The 16,436-nt window shown below is 41.5% G+C and overlaps 1 protein-coding gene across 1 annotated transcript; it reads right to left on the bottom strand.

Moving 5' to 3' along the window:
* Window positions 1–16,305, bottom strand: eogt (EGF domain-specific O-linked N-acetylglucosamine (GlcNAc) transferase). The gene is made up of 16 exons (XM_079341283.1): window positions 16,149–16,305; window positions 14,725–14,977; window positions 14,178–14,278; window positions 13,788–13,896; window positions 13,467–13,561; window positions 13,286–13,390; window positions 9,614–9,720; window positions 9,390–9,493; window positions 8,345–8,437; window positions 7,728–7,799; window positions 7,032–7,118; window positions 2,657–2,725; window positions 2,301–2,362; window positions 2,016–2,135; window positions 1,461–1,563; window positions 1–1,238 (listed from the first exon to the last, which is right to left on the bottom strand). The coding sequence occupies exons 2-16, from the start codon at window positions 14,926–14,928 to the stop codon at window positions 1,092–1,094; spliced, it is 1,578 nt and encodes a 525-aa protein (XP_079197409.1). The 5' UTR covers window positions 14,929–14,977; window positions 16,149–16,305; the 3' UTR covers window positions 1–1,091.
* Window positions 16,306–16,436: the final 131 nt, after the last annotated feature.

Below are 16,436 nucleotides of genomic sequence, written 5' to 3'. Positions count from 1 at the left end.
GAAATTATTTATTTCAAAATGTTAGCCAACTTCTGAATATAAAATGGCCTTCAAGTCAAGCGTCTGGGAGAGTTCATCATGTCCATCGATAAATAAAACATCAAGCCAATGGAGAAACATGAAAATGATGCTCTGATCCTGAAATACCAGAGTCCTCTTAAATACAAAACTAACCTCACTCCAAACGTAACAGGCAATAGCAGCTCACTCCTCATGTCATTATCCTGATCAAGAATTTCCTTTAAAATACAAAGGAATGTATGACAAAATTAGACATCAGGATAAAAACATAATACATCCATTTAAATAAGACATTCTTACCAACGTCAGATACAAGCATGTCTGTTCAAATAACCTGCAACATAATCTGAATACTTACTTAACAAAAGCTGAATTTTTTTTTTTTTTTACATGAAACAACGAAGTGTTAGATTTAATGGGCAAATACCTGAATATGAGTTCAAAAGTACTTAACAAAGTATTACATCGTGTGCTCATGTGCTCACAATTATTTACTAATGCTGCGAGAAAGAAAATCCCTCTTGGCAGTAGGAGTGTTTAACTTAACTTGTGTTCCTTATGTTTTAGAGCAGTGTCTGTTGTAATCACAGCTTAAAAGCGCATATATCTAGGTGAATACTACACCTCATGTTGGCCCGGTGAACGCTGAGTGTGCTCTGAAGCTCGGGCAAGATTGTCAACAGCTTTGAAGAGGAGTGCATCAAGGTGACTCTGATCAAATATGACAAGATTCTGCATGTGAGGGGACACGGTAACAGCTGCTCATTAACTAATGTTATCGGCGTGGAGTGAAAAAGACGCTGCAGAGGTAATGAAGAAACATAGGACGCATGTCGTCGCTCTACAGCTGCTGTGCTTGCACCTGCCTCGCCCTGTGGCTGATTTGACGCTAATAGAGCTGGTATATGTTTGTCAGCCCCGAGTTGACCAGCACCCTGTTTTCACTCATCTGGAGCTGTCAAAGAAGTGGGCAGGAAGTCAAAAATACTACACAAACTTATGTCCAGAGTGAGGTGAGGTCACTTCAACAGCCAGATGTTTTGTACCTCTCACACACACACACACAGACTCTAGAGTTCATCGTGAGAAGTCCCACGCTTCCATTTAGGATGTTGTGTGACGTAATCAGCCGCCTCCAGTACAAGATGCATAAACTCGCCCACGTTAAAGTAGTAGTTGGTAAACTTCGGGTGGTCTCCGAGGGTTGGATGGTGACCCTGAGAGAGATGACAGGGAAAAGTGAAATCCTTGAAAAGACAAAGGAACAGAGAAACACTTTGTAGGAGGATGTACCTGATATTAAATAACACAGTTTACACATGTTTGTTCTGTTGTGGCTGTTATTGTATTTAATACCTGTGTATATGTGGGATAAAAAAAGATGATTTAAGTAAACAAGGTGTTTGAGAGCCAATGGCTGCTACGGGACTTTCCCCTACCTTGTCCTGTGGGAGCACTTTGTCCATTTTCTGCCAAGTCACGTATCGAATGCCTCGCAGCCGAGCCAAATCTTGATAGCAGCTCTCATCCTGACAATTATATCTGGGCGGGACAGATGCAGACACTTTATCTCTTGCTCTCACCTCCCTGCCTCACTTTCACTTTTTTTTTGCTCCATGTTTGTCACTCTCTTTCGCTGTATACAATTAAGTGGTTCATACTCTTCACCCCCCCCCCCCAAAAAAAAAATGCGCACAAAACACCGCCACAGATGCTCAAACACACTTCAATCAGCTCATCTGCCCAGGGCCACCGCATGTGATGAATGCCAGTTTAATGAGAGAGCATTTCAAAGTCATCCGCAAAGTGTCTGAGGGTCAATACGGGCACAGGACAGGGTGCTCAACCCATCACTCTACCTGCTCGTCCATCACTCACACACACACACACACACACACACACACACACACACACACACACACACACACACACACACACACACACACACACACACACACACACACACACACAGGCGGACTCCAAGTGCCACTCACAGCTCAAAGATGACAGCCCAGTCAGGGAGGAAGAGGAGGTGTGTGAGACCCGCCCCGTGCATCCCAATAAAAATGTCAGAGTTGTGGGTGATCCTCAGCTGCATGAGGAAGGGAACATCCCTGAAAGACAGGCAGCAAGTCCCGTATCAATCATCTTCATTGTGTAACGTGTCACTAATACAAATCTGGAAAAGCTAACACTTTCTTTTATCCTACACAACTTCTGTTATACGCAGCAGGTAGTGAATGACTCCAGTTGTAATGTGGCATTACTCAGTAACTCACTTGTATTTGTAGTCCACCACATTGACCTCCAGTGAAGGCACAGTCTTGAGGGCGTTTACCAGCTGTAACAACAACAACAGGAGCGTGTTCTCTGATCAACGAGGGAGCTATAAATATGTGCAGTGACCGTATACAATCACAAGTCTTTCCTTACTTGCACTTTTTTAGAGCAAATAACATTTTAAATAGGCGCTTAAAAGATGTGGGCAGTAAATCAATGATGGAAAGGAGGAGCTGAAGGTTGTATAGAGTGAGAACAGAGAAGAAAAGTTATAGTGGTGGTAGAGAAAGGATGTGGGACATGAAAGAGCCAATATAGAAAGAGACAGACGGAAGGGGGGGGGGGCTGGACTCACCTCCACTTGGTTTAATATCCTTCTGTATTCTGTGCTGCGAGCCAGCAGGGTGACACGAACACGCCCCTCCTGAAAACAGCAATGCACCCAATAATCAATCAGCCAAGGACAGAAAGAGGGGTAAACATGACGCCCGTTTAAACTAACTTAAAACGTCTTCGGCGTATTTATCACAGATAAAGGAATATATTCGCTTAAATCAAATAAAGTGTGAGTAGGAAAGCTGAATCAAAGTTTTCTACGCTGATGTTCTCTCTTTAGTTGCTGTGTGAACGGAGAGGCTTCTTTGTCTTCTTTTATCATCTACTGCCATCTTGTGTCCTGAAAGAGAACGCAGGTCTCTCCGAGGTGTACACTTTTGTCAAATTAAAGAAAAAGGATGATAATGGCACGATCTTCACTAAAAAAAGAAATGACACTCGCAGTACTTTAGAATTTGAGAAATAACATTTTACCACACCTTGCCAAACACATCGGAAATGTATTTAACACAGAACTCTTTTCCTCCTCTCTTATTCAAAAGTACGTTTAAGAGTGAAGGAAAAGACGACATGAACAAAACCAGAGCAAATGAAGATGGCACAGAGGAGGAGAGGGCTGGTTTGGGCGGATGAAGAGGACACAATAGCAGAGATCAGCAGAGTGAGTCTCCGGCTGTGCCATTAATCTAAGAATGAAAGGAGTAGCTGGAGAGGGGGTCAGGGCCAAGAAGACCTCTCATTCAGTTGCCTGCGAGGCCTGCTATCACTATCCGCCCCATGTCTGGCTGAAAAGCTTCTTAGCATATTTCCAGTGAAGGCCATGAATACTCAATGAGCTGCTCCACTAGAGAGAAGATGTTACGGGGCTTTGCGGGTCATAAAGATGCAGTCAAGCACTTCAAACTTAAAATCTGCTATCATAAAACATCTTTAAAGGAGGTAAATGTGTAGGAGATGAAGGAGAGGGGGAGTGGACAACAGTGACAGTATGATAATTACAGTATTTATGTATGCACTGTAACATAAACTAGAATGCTACTCATAGTAGTTAGGGACCCTCCGCCTGTTTAATAAAGTATGGAGCAGTCTTTAGTCTCTGTTGCACATAAAATCTGTAGTTTAATATAAATGTGCAATTACACCCTCATTTTTATGAAACTTTGCAACAATAAAAAGCTTGAACATGAAATATGTGAACACCTTTCTGAACGAGAAACGACTTTGTTAACGTCTGTAGAAATGGTAAAAATCAGTCCTGAGAACTCTGTTTTTGTCCCCCTTAGTGACCACAGAATTTTACCATGACTGTTACTTATCCACTTGTTTGATGTGTATGCTTCAAAAGCAGGCATGTCGAACTTCTGTAGTTCTGAGTGTTTTAAAGTGGAATAAACTTGTTTTGTTTTTCAGCCCATCTCAAAATAAAATGTAAACGTCTCCGACTGTAAAACAAATCAATGTGTCCTGATGGGAGTGAAATCACAGGTATATCTCTTAATGTGTGGTTGGTCGAGGATTAAATGATTACAGACAAAACATTTCTTTAAACTTCCCCTGAGACTCCGTCGTCTTGGATTCTATATCATTTGATTCCGTTTTTTCTAGGTGTTGAAATGTGCTCCAAAACCTTTCATTGTGAAATGATGTTCACATTAAATGTTCAGTTTGAAGCCTCCAGAGGAAGGACTGATTCTGTTTCCAATGAAATGTAATGACTCTTATTAGAGAATAACATCAAAACAACTCCAAGATACTCTGAGGAACTTTTGACTTATGTCCATCCTTGCAGCCAGAACGCTGTACAAAAACTAGCACTTCTTAGACAGACCTGTATAATGATCTTACACTTGTATAAATATGTTTCAGTCATTCCCTCTTAAAGTGTCATCATGCATCTCTAAACTTGGAAAGGTGTGTGCAGATTGACATTTGTCATCTATCACGTTAAACAACCTGCAGTCTGTCACTCAGCATGCAACATGTTGAAAATGAGCAAACATTCAAGCAGCTGTGATCATCTCGTCCTTTGATTATGCTTCTTTTACATGTTTTCATTTTCAATATGTGAAGTAGTTTATGGAAATGTGACAAATCACATTGTGCATGTTATGCACTTAATGAGCATGATTAAGCAACAATACAAAGGCTTTGTATGGTACTGCTAGAACCGATTTAGAAAAACCTTGTTCCCTGACCGGGAATCGAACCCGGGCCGCGGCGGTGAGAGCGCCGAATCCTAACCACTAGACCACCAGGGACTCTGTTCAGCCTTCTGTCACACGCGTTGGCTGGAATGTGTGGCATGTGTTACATCCGACCAGCTGTTCCTGTCAGTGTGCAGTAAACAGCGTCCAGTAGAGGTCACTGTCTTTCTGTCGTTCAACAGGACAGGGACGTCTGCCATGGTGAAACTACACTGTTCAGAAAATGGACTACAAAAAGCTCATCTAAAAATCTTTCCCCAGTGCCTATTTAGTGGAAAAATAATCCTGACAACCACAAGGTGTGAATTAAAAGGTAGACTACATAAGATACCAGGATACTTCACTTTGATAGTTTTACAAAATCAGCATCACGTTCAGAGTTCACCTCTGGGTTTAAGTTTGATCAAAGTTGTTTAATGCAAATTACTGCAGCGCTAACTTCCATGATCCCATTCCCTTTACTTTTTTAATTAACAGTGTAATATATAAGGCAATTTCTTGTATTAAATCATCATCAAATAACAGCAAAGCATCTGCAATAAACATGAAACAAGAATGTCTAAAAGCAAAGTTCACCTTCTTCACAAACACTAAATAAAGATAAATACAAGGCAGTAACAAAAGTCAAATCAATATAGACACCAAATGCAGACTGTCTCCTCCAACAGAGCACTTGTTTACGTGAACTGTCAGATGCACAAATCTGCTTTAAATGTTATAGCAATGAGGATTTGAAAGAAGTCAGGAACAATTCCCTGGCTGGGAATCAAACCCAGGCCAAATTGGCAAACGCACCATATCCTAACCACTAGACCACTAGGTAAGTAATTACCACCATCAACAGATAAAAGGAGTGTTTCTACAATTTCAATGTAAACTTTCTAATGTTTATCCTGTGGGACAAAGTTAGAACGTTTAAAAAAAAACAACTATTTATTGTCGATTAACTACAACTACATTTAAAAGTTGTCTGTATTTTGACCAGTTCAAATTGTAACAAAGTGATTTACAGCCTGCGGACCAAAAGAAAACAAGTTGTCAATCTAACACAAAGTGTCAGAGTGTCCTGTAAGCAAGACAATAAAGAGGAAGATGGATGGAATAACGGGCAAGGATTGAAATCAACACTGATCGAAATCAACAAATCTTTGTCACACTTAGATGACGATTAACAACAACATCGACAGAAAACAAAAAATCTAAACCAAAAGCTAGTTCCCTGACCGGGAATCGAACCCGGGCCGCGGCGGTGAGAGCGCCGAATCCTAACCACTAGACCACCAGGGAGCTGTACAACCCACCAATCAATCAAAGAGTGGAAGGCATGTCTTGTATAGTAGACGTGTGGTCTTCTTAGATGGACGAGTAAGTAAATGTTAGCTGTCTGTCACAGTAAACAACCTGCAGTCTTGTGTTGTCCCTCAGTGCCAGCTGCTCCCTTCACTCATGTTCAAATTAACATGCATGCACTCTATTCTGATCCAGTCCTTTGATTTGACTCCTTTCCACTTTCACATTTTCACCATGTGAAGGAGTTCATGAAAGTCTGACAGTTCCCTCAACTGTCTATTTTACTTCTTACGTGGCAACGATTTATTACATGAACATTATTTTGCATGACGTTTTCTGTTAGCCTGTGTGTTCTTCTTCGCTCTTTGCTCATAGCGCAGTTCAGACTAACTACACGTAGCATTGTTATAAAGGTAAAAATGATCAATACAGCGTTGTATAGTGGACTTCGTTGCTTAGATCATTTCGAGAGGAATGCTCCGGAGATTCTCCAGGCCTCGCTGGAAAGATTCAGCTGTTTGCGTTCACATAAGTGCATGTGTGAATCAACTACTGCCACAGTCTGGGTTTGATATCCCGTCAGGTGATCATCACGATTACTTTTAGCAGGAAAGTAATCGTTCATTAATCACAATCGAGGTCAAACGTTCAATTAATTATGATGTTGATTTGAAGTCATATCGGCCAGCCCTACTCTATACCAAAATCATTTAAAAGGTAAACCAACACAAGGCACCAGGGTTGTCCAAGAGAAAACACAAAAGACACTTGTATTACCCTGAAAAGTGATTCTGACATGAACCATCACCTGAGTGATTTAAAAAAAAAAAAAAAAAAAAAAAAAAAAAGTTCATTAAAAGGGTGAACATTAAAAGGATGTGAAGGTGTGTTTCCTCCTACCTTCGGTCCATCTTGTGAGATGTGCAGTCGATGGAGGACGTGTTGAGAGAAAGCCCTGAACATCCCTTCACTGTGGCAGTCTGAGATCTGCCATCGACACAACACACAACATAGTCATTTCAACCACAACTTTCTTTCAATCTAAAATATGCTATTCAAAAGAAGATAATGTTAGAGGGTGTATTTAGTCAGGCGAGTAGGTGAATAATATTTGTGTTCTACTAAATCTTCTCTCCAGTTTGAAATGAACTGAAGGCATATTGAATCTGGCCTCCCCTGTGTACTGCCCTGGGTTCTGACACGCTGTATATCTGACAATGGTAAACATACATATCTCCTAATCTCCATGGAATGAATATCACATCAGCTACGGCATTTCCCCAAGTCTGAGGATATCCCATATACACCGCTGCACTGTAGCTGTAGACGTGAGCACATGAATATAAACATGACATGTATTTGCAGAGCCCATCAAAGGCATCAGCTTGAGGCTGACCTATCAATATTTCACACCCCAAGGCTGAAACAGCATGACATGGCATATTTACATGATATCATCTTTATAGTAATCTCCTTGGAATTATCATTTAAATAACATAAGCATGTGGTGAAGTTTTGAATGCATCGCATAAATATTTGAGCTGCACTGCGTGTTAGCGACAAAGCCAGATATCATCGTGCATGATGAGAGCTTACGAGAGGAGTGTTGTAAAAGAGGCCGTATCGCATTCTGGGGAGGAGGGAGAAGAAAGCATCTTTGAAACACACCTATGGACAAAGGAGGATTAAAGAAATCAAATCAGCATAATGCAAGGTTTCTGACAAGCATGAGCAGACATGTAAACTTCTTTAACATCTTCGAGTGCGTTCAAAAACATTGAAGAAACGGTTCTCCTGGCTTTTGGGACCGGCTATTGTCCGAGACCAAGCGCTTCGATCTTTATCACTGGAATGTATATTAATGAGAGGTGCTGGTGTGTTATCTTTGAGGCCATGGTCAGTGTCTTCTCACACACATAGGCCTGAATTACACACATGCATGTGGACATGCAGGGCCGCTACACAGGGACAGCGGACAGAGATTCGGTGCCTTGCTAAAGGGAAGTGGCACCTCTCTATTATGGTACCTGCAAGCCCCTGACTTATTTCACAGTTTCTTAACATTGTATTTCATCGAGACCGTGGTTGCTCGTTGCACACGTTTCCTGTGTTTTAGGGCCTGTACACCCTGAACGCTTTCAATGAACAAGTAAGCAATGAATTCATCAGAGTCAGAGCAGGAACAAAAACCTCCGAGTTCACACTGTACCTACTCTTTTTGAGTCGTAGGTCTTCAGATGGATGATGTCATACTCTGAAAAGGCCCTCCATGTTTCCCTGAACAGATCTCCATAACTATAAAAACTCTGACAAAGACATAAAACGTAGTGAACATGTGTTAGTTTATGTTGTACTGAAGAGACAAACAAACCCATTAAAATCAAATCAAATGCATCCTTAAGCAGTGCCCGAGTCAGTCGTCTGTTCTTGGTCTGAAATATTGCTTTTTATCCAGAGTCTCTTATTGCTCTATAATCTGACAGCCTGCAACTGTTTGGATTGTAAAGGTCACTGCTTTTCTTCTCCTTGACAGTTTTCTCTCCCTCCCATTTGTCTTTCTATGTTTCCTTTTTCCTCTTTACCTCTGTGCAGAGTGAAAGGAACAATGGGCCGGATGAGGCTGACTGTAAAACGTTCTGTTTTTCAACCTCTGCTTCCCCTTGATGTCTTAACCAAGAGCATGTTTACTGACTTACTAAAGAAAAACTGTGACTGCTGTTACTTCAACATGGCTGCTTGGATTCCTGGCAGGATGTTCAGATACTTGTTTCATTAGGTATTTCTTCTGTCAGACTGTGTGTTATAAGGAGTGAAGTCATCTGCAAAAACCTTCTTGATCGAGATAAATATGTGCAAATCTTGTGTCGCCTTTTCTATTTAAAGAAGTGTACTGTATTTATCTAAACTCTGTTCTGCACTTCACTTTGTGAAAGTTATTTTTTAGCGAACTGGCTCAGCTTAAAGTGGATGTCTCTGATTAAATGTCGTCAGGACATGAACAATCCTAGGCTGTGTTTTAAATAGACAGATAGAAAAACAGTGTCATGACCATCTTATCTTGTTGAGTCCATAAAGATGATGAAAATCGCAGCAAATAGCACAATTTGTGGATAGAAAATCATGTGCACCTCAATGTGAACGACGACGTTCCCTAACTCTACTTTTTTAAAGGATAATCCAAAAGAGGAAGAAACATATTTGGAACTATGCCCCCCCCCCACTCGACTGGAGCATCATTGAGACTCATCTGTCACTCACCGTGTCCCACATGACGATGAGGACATCTGAGCTGAACGAGTTGTTTATGTGCTGCGAGATGTAGAGGTTGACGAAGTCGCAGAAATGGTGGTACATGTTCACTCCTAAAAACAGAAGAGAATATTTTTCTTTTTTGTATTAAAATGACAATGAGAGGAAATGCTTGAACTAAATGTCATAACTGCCGGGCTTAAATCTAATTCCCTTATATGGTCATAGCTTACCAGCATCCAGTTTCATGAAAACAGTAGGTTTTTGAATAATGATGTCACAGAGTCCATCCTCTATGGGGTTAAAGTCCAGCTCTGTGTATGTCTGCAGCTCAGCATACCTGCAAGAACAATGCATCAATATTTAGTTTCCTTTTTGCACTAGCATGGTAAAATGTAATTCAAGTATAAAGTACAGGTTAACCCGCCCAGATCTTTCCATGACAGAGACTGACTAACTGACTGTCAGCTGTTAAAGGCAGTGACTCATGTCCACACATGAGAAATAAGCAACAAGCCAGCCAGTCATCACCAGAGTGTATGTACTCTCTCGCAATACTAGGAAGGGGTTCGGCCCTGCCTCTAACCTGGCTCAAGCTCTTTTTGCTGACAGTCATTTAAACTTTAATACTGTCAGTAAACTAGATGGATGTTCTGAATGCGGATAGGGTTAAAAGACTATAAATTCATGCAGACTTATGGGCAGTGAACATTTTCTTCCATGTCAAAGTGTCAAAGGAGAGTTCGGGTACTTTTTAGAGATAAGATTATCAAAGAGTAGAAAGCAGTCTGTTCATTTTAATGAGACTGAGAAGAGGAAGTCCTTCATCACAGTCCTCCGTGCCTTCCTCCACATACTACATGAGGACGTGTGAATTGTTTGATATTTGTAAATAAAATAAAGATGACAGCAGATGATGCTATTTCCTGCTTATCGAGTGATGATGTGAGTGTCCGAGACAGGGTAACATTTGAGTCAATGCAACAATAATTCCAACAACGACAGAATCATCAAATCACTGTGCCTTCATTTGTTATCTGCAAATAGGAACAAGTTTATTTTTATTGGAGTAAAACAAATTAATGCTATTGGTTACGATGATACTTCATAAGATTCACATCACGTAGAATACAGTACATACTGTATGTATAGTCTCTATGTTTCATCACTACCACTCTATCAGTACTTCAAGGACAAAACTTCGAGCCAGCCAGGAGTCGAACCTAGAATCTTCTGATCCGTAGTCAGACGCGTTATCCATTGCGCCACTGGCCCACTGACAAACCATGTGGTCTTCACAAAAGGCATGCCTGCATGCATCAGTTAGACCCACCCTCACATCCTGCCTCCCACCCCCGCTCAGGACTGCTGTGAGAGAGGCCAGCATGTTTTCAAATTGAGCAATGTCAGAGATCAAATATTCGACCCTGAGGTTTGGGATTTACTTTTTATTCAGATCAGTTAGGTGAGGAGTTCCTTCATTCATTCTGTCTAACATATAAAAGATAGAGGTCAATGTTCATTCAGAGTCCTGGCAGAGAAGGGGGGAGTATTAGCCGCCTGTTTCTATGGCTCACTCTGCATGCCTTTGTGTTGTGTTTGCTGCTCTCGCTGAAAGTGAATGTGATACAATAATGCTCACGGCAGGACACGAGCTGCTCCTGCTGTGTTTCTGTCGACATCTGAAAGTATTCATGTTTTATAACATTAAGAGGCTCTAGACCACTGGTTATTAAAGTGGGGTATCATTTATAAACAAATGTAAAAGTTGAAGATAGAAAAAACATATCTACAAACTGGGACCTCTTGCACTATTAAAATAAGCTATTTTGTCAGATACTCCCGCCCACTTTAGTTTTGTTCCAACAGATCAACTCGGATATGATCGTGGCATGTCTGTTACTTCATGGTCACAACACAAGAAGAAAAAAACACCTCGGAGCTAACATGTTCTCAGAGATTATAACTGTATTTAGAAAGTATGAATGTAGCCTAATTCTATTGTTACAAAGTGCATAATACATGAATACATTGTATAAACATAATGCTTATCAACGTTACAATATTAAAGGGCTCCTTGGAAAAATGTGTCACCTGAAAGGGGTCCCTGGTCTACAAAAGTTTGAGAACCCCTGTACATTTCTATCTTTAGATGGCTTGTGTGTGATGACTGTGTTGTAGGAAAGAGCACCACCTAGTGACCATCTGTGATACTACACTAAGCCAACCCACACACTACACTGGGTTACTGATCTGTTCTCCATGGCAAAACTCAGCTCCCTGGTGGTCTAGTGGTTAGGATTCGGCGCTCTCACCGCCGCGGCCCGGGTTCGATTCCCGGTCAGGGAACTACCTTTTCAACTTGCTTAATAGTATGAACGTCATAAAAAGCACACAGAGCCTGAACTCTGACGTCATGCTAAAGCCATTACACCATGACAATTTAAGGGATAGTCAAAAAACCCACACAAATCATGAAAAATATGTCTGTGTCTTGCAGTCGCTTTCACTCCGGTCTTTATGGCCAGCAACATGGTGCTAAAATGTTTTTAGGGCCAAAATAATTTCAGCGCCGATCCTCACAGACAAACATTCTCCTTGTCATGAGTTGTACAATGATTTTCAGTCTTAGACCTCTGATTTTTTTATCCACCCTGTGAAGCATCGTTCTTCGGGTAGGTTTGGGCGGTATCTGTTTTTTCATCATACCATCAGGTTTGTCATTTTATGAATTTTTATTTTATATGAACGTTTTAGAGCAAATAAAATACTAATTAAGTTTTGTAAAAAATAAATAAAAATCTTCCATTGTAGTAGCGATAACATTCACAGTTCTTAACCTGGGTTAGTTGGGAGCGTTGTGGTGTGAGTGTGTTTCCAGTTCAGTGTCCAACTCTGCTGGTCACTCTTTAACTTTAAAATAGGACTCTCTCATTTAAAACAGCATCCGACATGGTTGATTTAGGCCAACCTAACAATGTACCTCAGTTTTCTGTAAATGCATGATTATGACCTCATGAGGAAGAAAATATGTTAATAAGACTTCCTCCTCCACACAGATGTCAACTCGCTGTTTACCTCCACAGTCATGGAGGCCACGTAAACAAAGGTCTACATCGGAGCTGCTGGCGTCTGCTGTGCACTGCAACCCTTCATCTCAATATGTCATATTTGTGTCAGTGTCACAGAAAAAGTAGCGTTTGTATTTTCGCCAGTACTGAAAGTCAGTCCGTCAGGATTTCTACATACCGTGCTATACCGTAAAACCGTGATACCGCCCAACCTCACAGCAACCGCAGGGGACAAATGCCCCCCCCCCACTCCAATTCGCTCAAGGTGAACTCTCCTGATTATATCCTGCTGTGTTCTCAAATCGGAGGGACACAAGTGACAACCCAAACAATCTCCAACTGATTCATTTGTCCTATGCAGTTTGCACAGCTCCCTGGTGGTCTAGTGGTTAGGATTCGGCGCTCTCACCGCCGCGGCCCGGGTTCGATTCCCGGTCAGGGAACTTACTTTTCAACTCGCTTAGGAGCATGAACGTCATTAAAAGCACACAGAGCCTGAACTCTGACTTCATGCCGAAGCTATTGCGTTACACATATACTGCGTAACAATTAAAGAGATGGTTCTGTTTGAAGAAGCAGCGTAAAGTAGCAGCACAGATTCTAAGCACTGTGCAGGACAGGACCAGCCATAATATATATTGAAGAAACCTGAAGTGTCTCATAGGAATGAAACCGTGTGTGATATACTAAGAATATATTTCACAGACTTCACTTCTCTTTCTTCTCAAACATTAATCCTTTTTTTTTTTCAGATCCCCAAAAGCTCAGACCAATCATGAAGTCATCGGTTCTAGCGCAGTCACAGAGTGTAAACATGAATTTCTCTTTGCTCACCAAGATTGTAGGGGGCTCTTGTGCTCTCCCTCTGCAGCAAGTGCTTGCTTGTTCAGTCTGCAAAAGCCTCCAATCTCCCCCTTCTGAAGGAAGTCCTCCTTGTATCTGCAACAAACACGGAAAGCTCACAAACCATTCTCATCTCTCTTTTCATGTTCACATTGCTCTCAAATATACCGACCTCTCGTGACCTCTGCGTGGCTTACGCAAGTCCAGGTAAAGGTTTGTTGCCTTACAGAAGCGAGTGTGGCTACTGCATCTTAAGGATGAGTCCCCCTGAAAAAGATTATGAATAAAACTATTTAATATTTAAGTGATAATGACAAAGTTTGAACTGTTGAGATTGTGAGAACGGAATCTGCACTTTTCTGTCTCTGTAATGCTGTAACAAAACAACAACAAAAAAATGTCAGGCCTATTCGTGACTTTGTACGTTTCAACCTGCTGTTTCTTCCTGTTGACTCAGGAGGCCCGTGGGAACAAAGGAAATGGGCAGACTTACCGGCTTTCTGGCCTTGCACAGTGTTCTGAGCTCAGAGAGACGCTCCTTCACGTAGCCAAAATCAGCCTGCTTCCAAAAGAGCTCCTGGGCTGCCTCCACTGAACGAGCCCTGACAGTTCAGAGATAAGTGCAGATCAGCAAAGCCCAAACCATACCGGATCATCAAAGATGTATGCCATGAAGGAGAGACTTTTACTTTGGATAAATAATGTATTCTCTGGTCCTTTAAATTCAATACCTATTAATAAGGTAATGCTATTCTGCTTTATACAGTACTTGTGATTTTTAAGCACCTAATACATTATGGATGTCTGGTAGGAGAATACAAAGAAGTTACATAAACAGTATTTTACAGGTGAAAAGGTGTTTAAATGGCGTGACAAACAGTACCATCCTGTGTCAGCCCTGGTACAGACTGGATAGCTGAAGCGTCGATCTGGATCACACTTCTTCTCGTAACCCCAACAGGCAGACAGATTTTGCAGAGCATCCTGTTGTAAAGACAAGAACACAGTTGTTTAAGAAGGACGCAGGAATCAGAATTCTCAAAGGGCATTTTGGTTAAAAAAAAAAAAAGTGCTAGACTTTAAATGCACAAGTCTACCAATAAACATATTGGTAAAGACAGAATTTAATGGTGATGTTTGAAATGTATCCTTTCTTTGATTTCTTTTGCACCATTCTTCGTGAAACCTCAGTGTGACACGGCAGCAACCGTCCATACACACACAATGAATGATCAATGACGTCCTTGAAAGCTGCAAAAATCATTTAAATAGATGATTGAAGGCAAAGTCGATCGTCAATTTACTACTAAAGAAAAAATACAAACAAACTATTCAGTCTGCTGCCCGAGGGCTTTGAGCTTTTCACACACAGAACAGTAAAAGTGTGACGTGATATGCCACCACTCAAATAGACAAAGTGCATAACTTACTTTAAAAGGACAGAGGGGGTCCTGGCGGCATTGCTTGGCGACCTTCTTGTTGTTGTAGAGGAAGAAGGGCACATGCTCTGGCGGCAGGGAGATCCTGCTGTAGTTGAGCAGCGGTGCTGGTGGTTTGCGGTTGATGTTCTCAGCCTTCTCAGTGGTGACCGAAGTGAAAGAAAAAACGATGCACAACACCACCAAGAGCAGCATAGTCAGAATCACACAGACATGTGAGACAGCTGCTGTGTTTCACAGCACCCTGAGGACAGAGACACAGAAACACACACTCAAGACTTGCCCTCTGTAATCTAAGTTTAAAGCCTCACACCGCAGTAGACAAGCATGCGGCCACAAGCAACTGTGTGAGAACTTGCCTCAGGCGGATCAAAGTGCCTCATAAGGAAAAGTCCTGTGGCAGGAAGTATAACTGACCCCTTTTCCGACTGTTGTCTGAACAATCAGAGCTGAGGCTGGATGAGGCGAATGAAACTCCAGTGCTGGTATTGATGTCACTGTGTGTAGTTTCGGCTGGCCAAACCCACATATACACAGAACTAGGACAAAATGTAATGATCCATGCATCATGTGGTTTGAACCACTGACATTCCTCCTCAATCCCTAAATCAACTTCTTTCGTGCATTAACCACATTATGCTGTTAAACAATGAATCCCAAAAACGCATTGTATGATCTGTTAAAACAATAATAATAATAATAATAATAATAATAAAATGCCCTGCAGGGTTAGGTAGCAACAATGTAGTGAAGTGTCAGAGTATCACACTAAATACACAAGTACACATGTTAATATGATCCTCTTTGATGTGGGTGTAACAGGATGCTGCTTAAAACTATCCACTGTGAGGAAAGAGCAGCTCCATACGAAATACTGTTACCTGAATAACTAAACGTTACAAATAACAAGACACTAGTCACCTACCCGCGTGCATTTCTCTTTAATCAATTGTCAGTCTTTGTAATGTGCAATTTCAGTAAGTATTTATTAACCCAAGTTAACTGTGCCCTCCTACGTGTTACCCTATGTTAATGATGCACTGGAGCTTCAAGAGAAAAGGCACTTAAGTTTATAAGCTAGTTCGTCATTTTAATGTGCAGCCTGAAGTGAATTGACGAGTTTCCAATGTTAATAACGTGCCTGACCGCCAACAAGGCTAGCAGAAAGACGGAGAAAGTGTTAGGTCACGCTAATAACCCCTTACTTAATAGTTGCTCTATCTTTGACACGACGACGACACTTCTTCTTAATCAAGGATAAACTCTGAAATATCTATACGGTGGCCAACATGTTGATAGCGATAGAAGCGGTAACCTCTTCACGTTATCTTAAGCTGGACCGGTGAAGCAGGGAAACATACTCAGGAAGAAATACTTCTTCACGATGCACACTGACTGTGTGCAGAAAAACTCACTCTGTAGAGTCGACTCCAGCGGCTGGCGGCAGTGTGAGAGACGCAGCTCAGCTGAAAGCACAGCTTACTCTTCTCCAGACTGAAGCGATGATGGTGCCGGTGGTCGCCATAACACCGGAAATCTTACACCGACATGTAATGCGAGTAACAACCAGATGATGGCGCTGTGCAACACATCTCTCTATTTATATTACACGTAACTTCCAGGTAATGTAGGGGCTTTAAAACTGTCCATTAAGCATCATTTTACAAGAAATGTTGACGTTGGACAACCTTTCCGTTTGTCTG

The sequence above is a fragment of the Symphodus melops genome, assembly GCF_947650265.1.
Source record: "Symphodus melops genome assembly, chromosome: 4".
NCBI classification, from domain to species: Eukaryota; Metazoa; Chordata; class Actinopteri; order Labriformes; family Labridae; genus Symphodus; species Symphodus melops.
The sequence above is the reverse complement of the archived record's forward strand: the minus strand, read 5'-3'. Positions and strand labels throughout refer to the sequence as shown.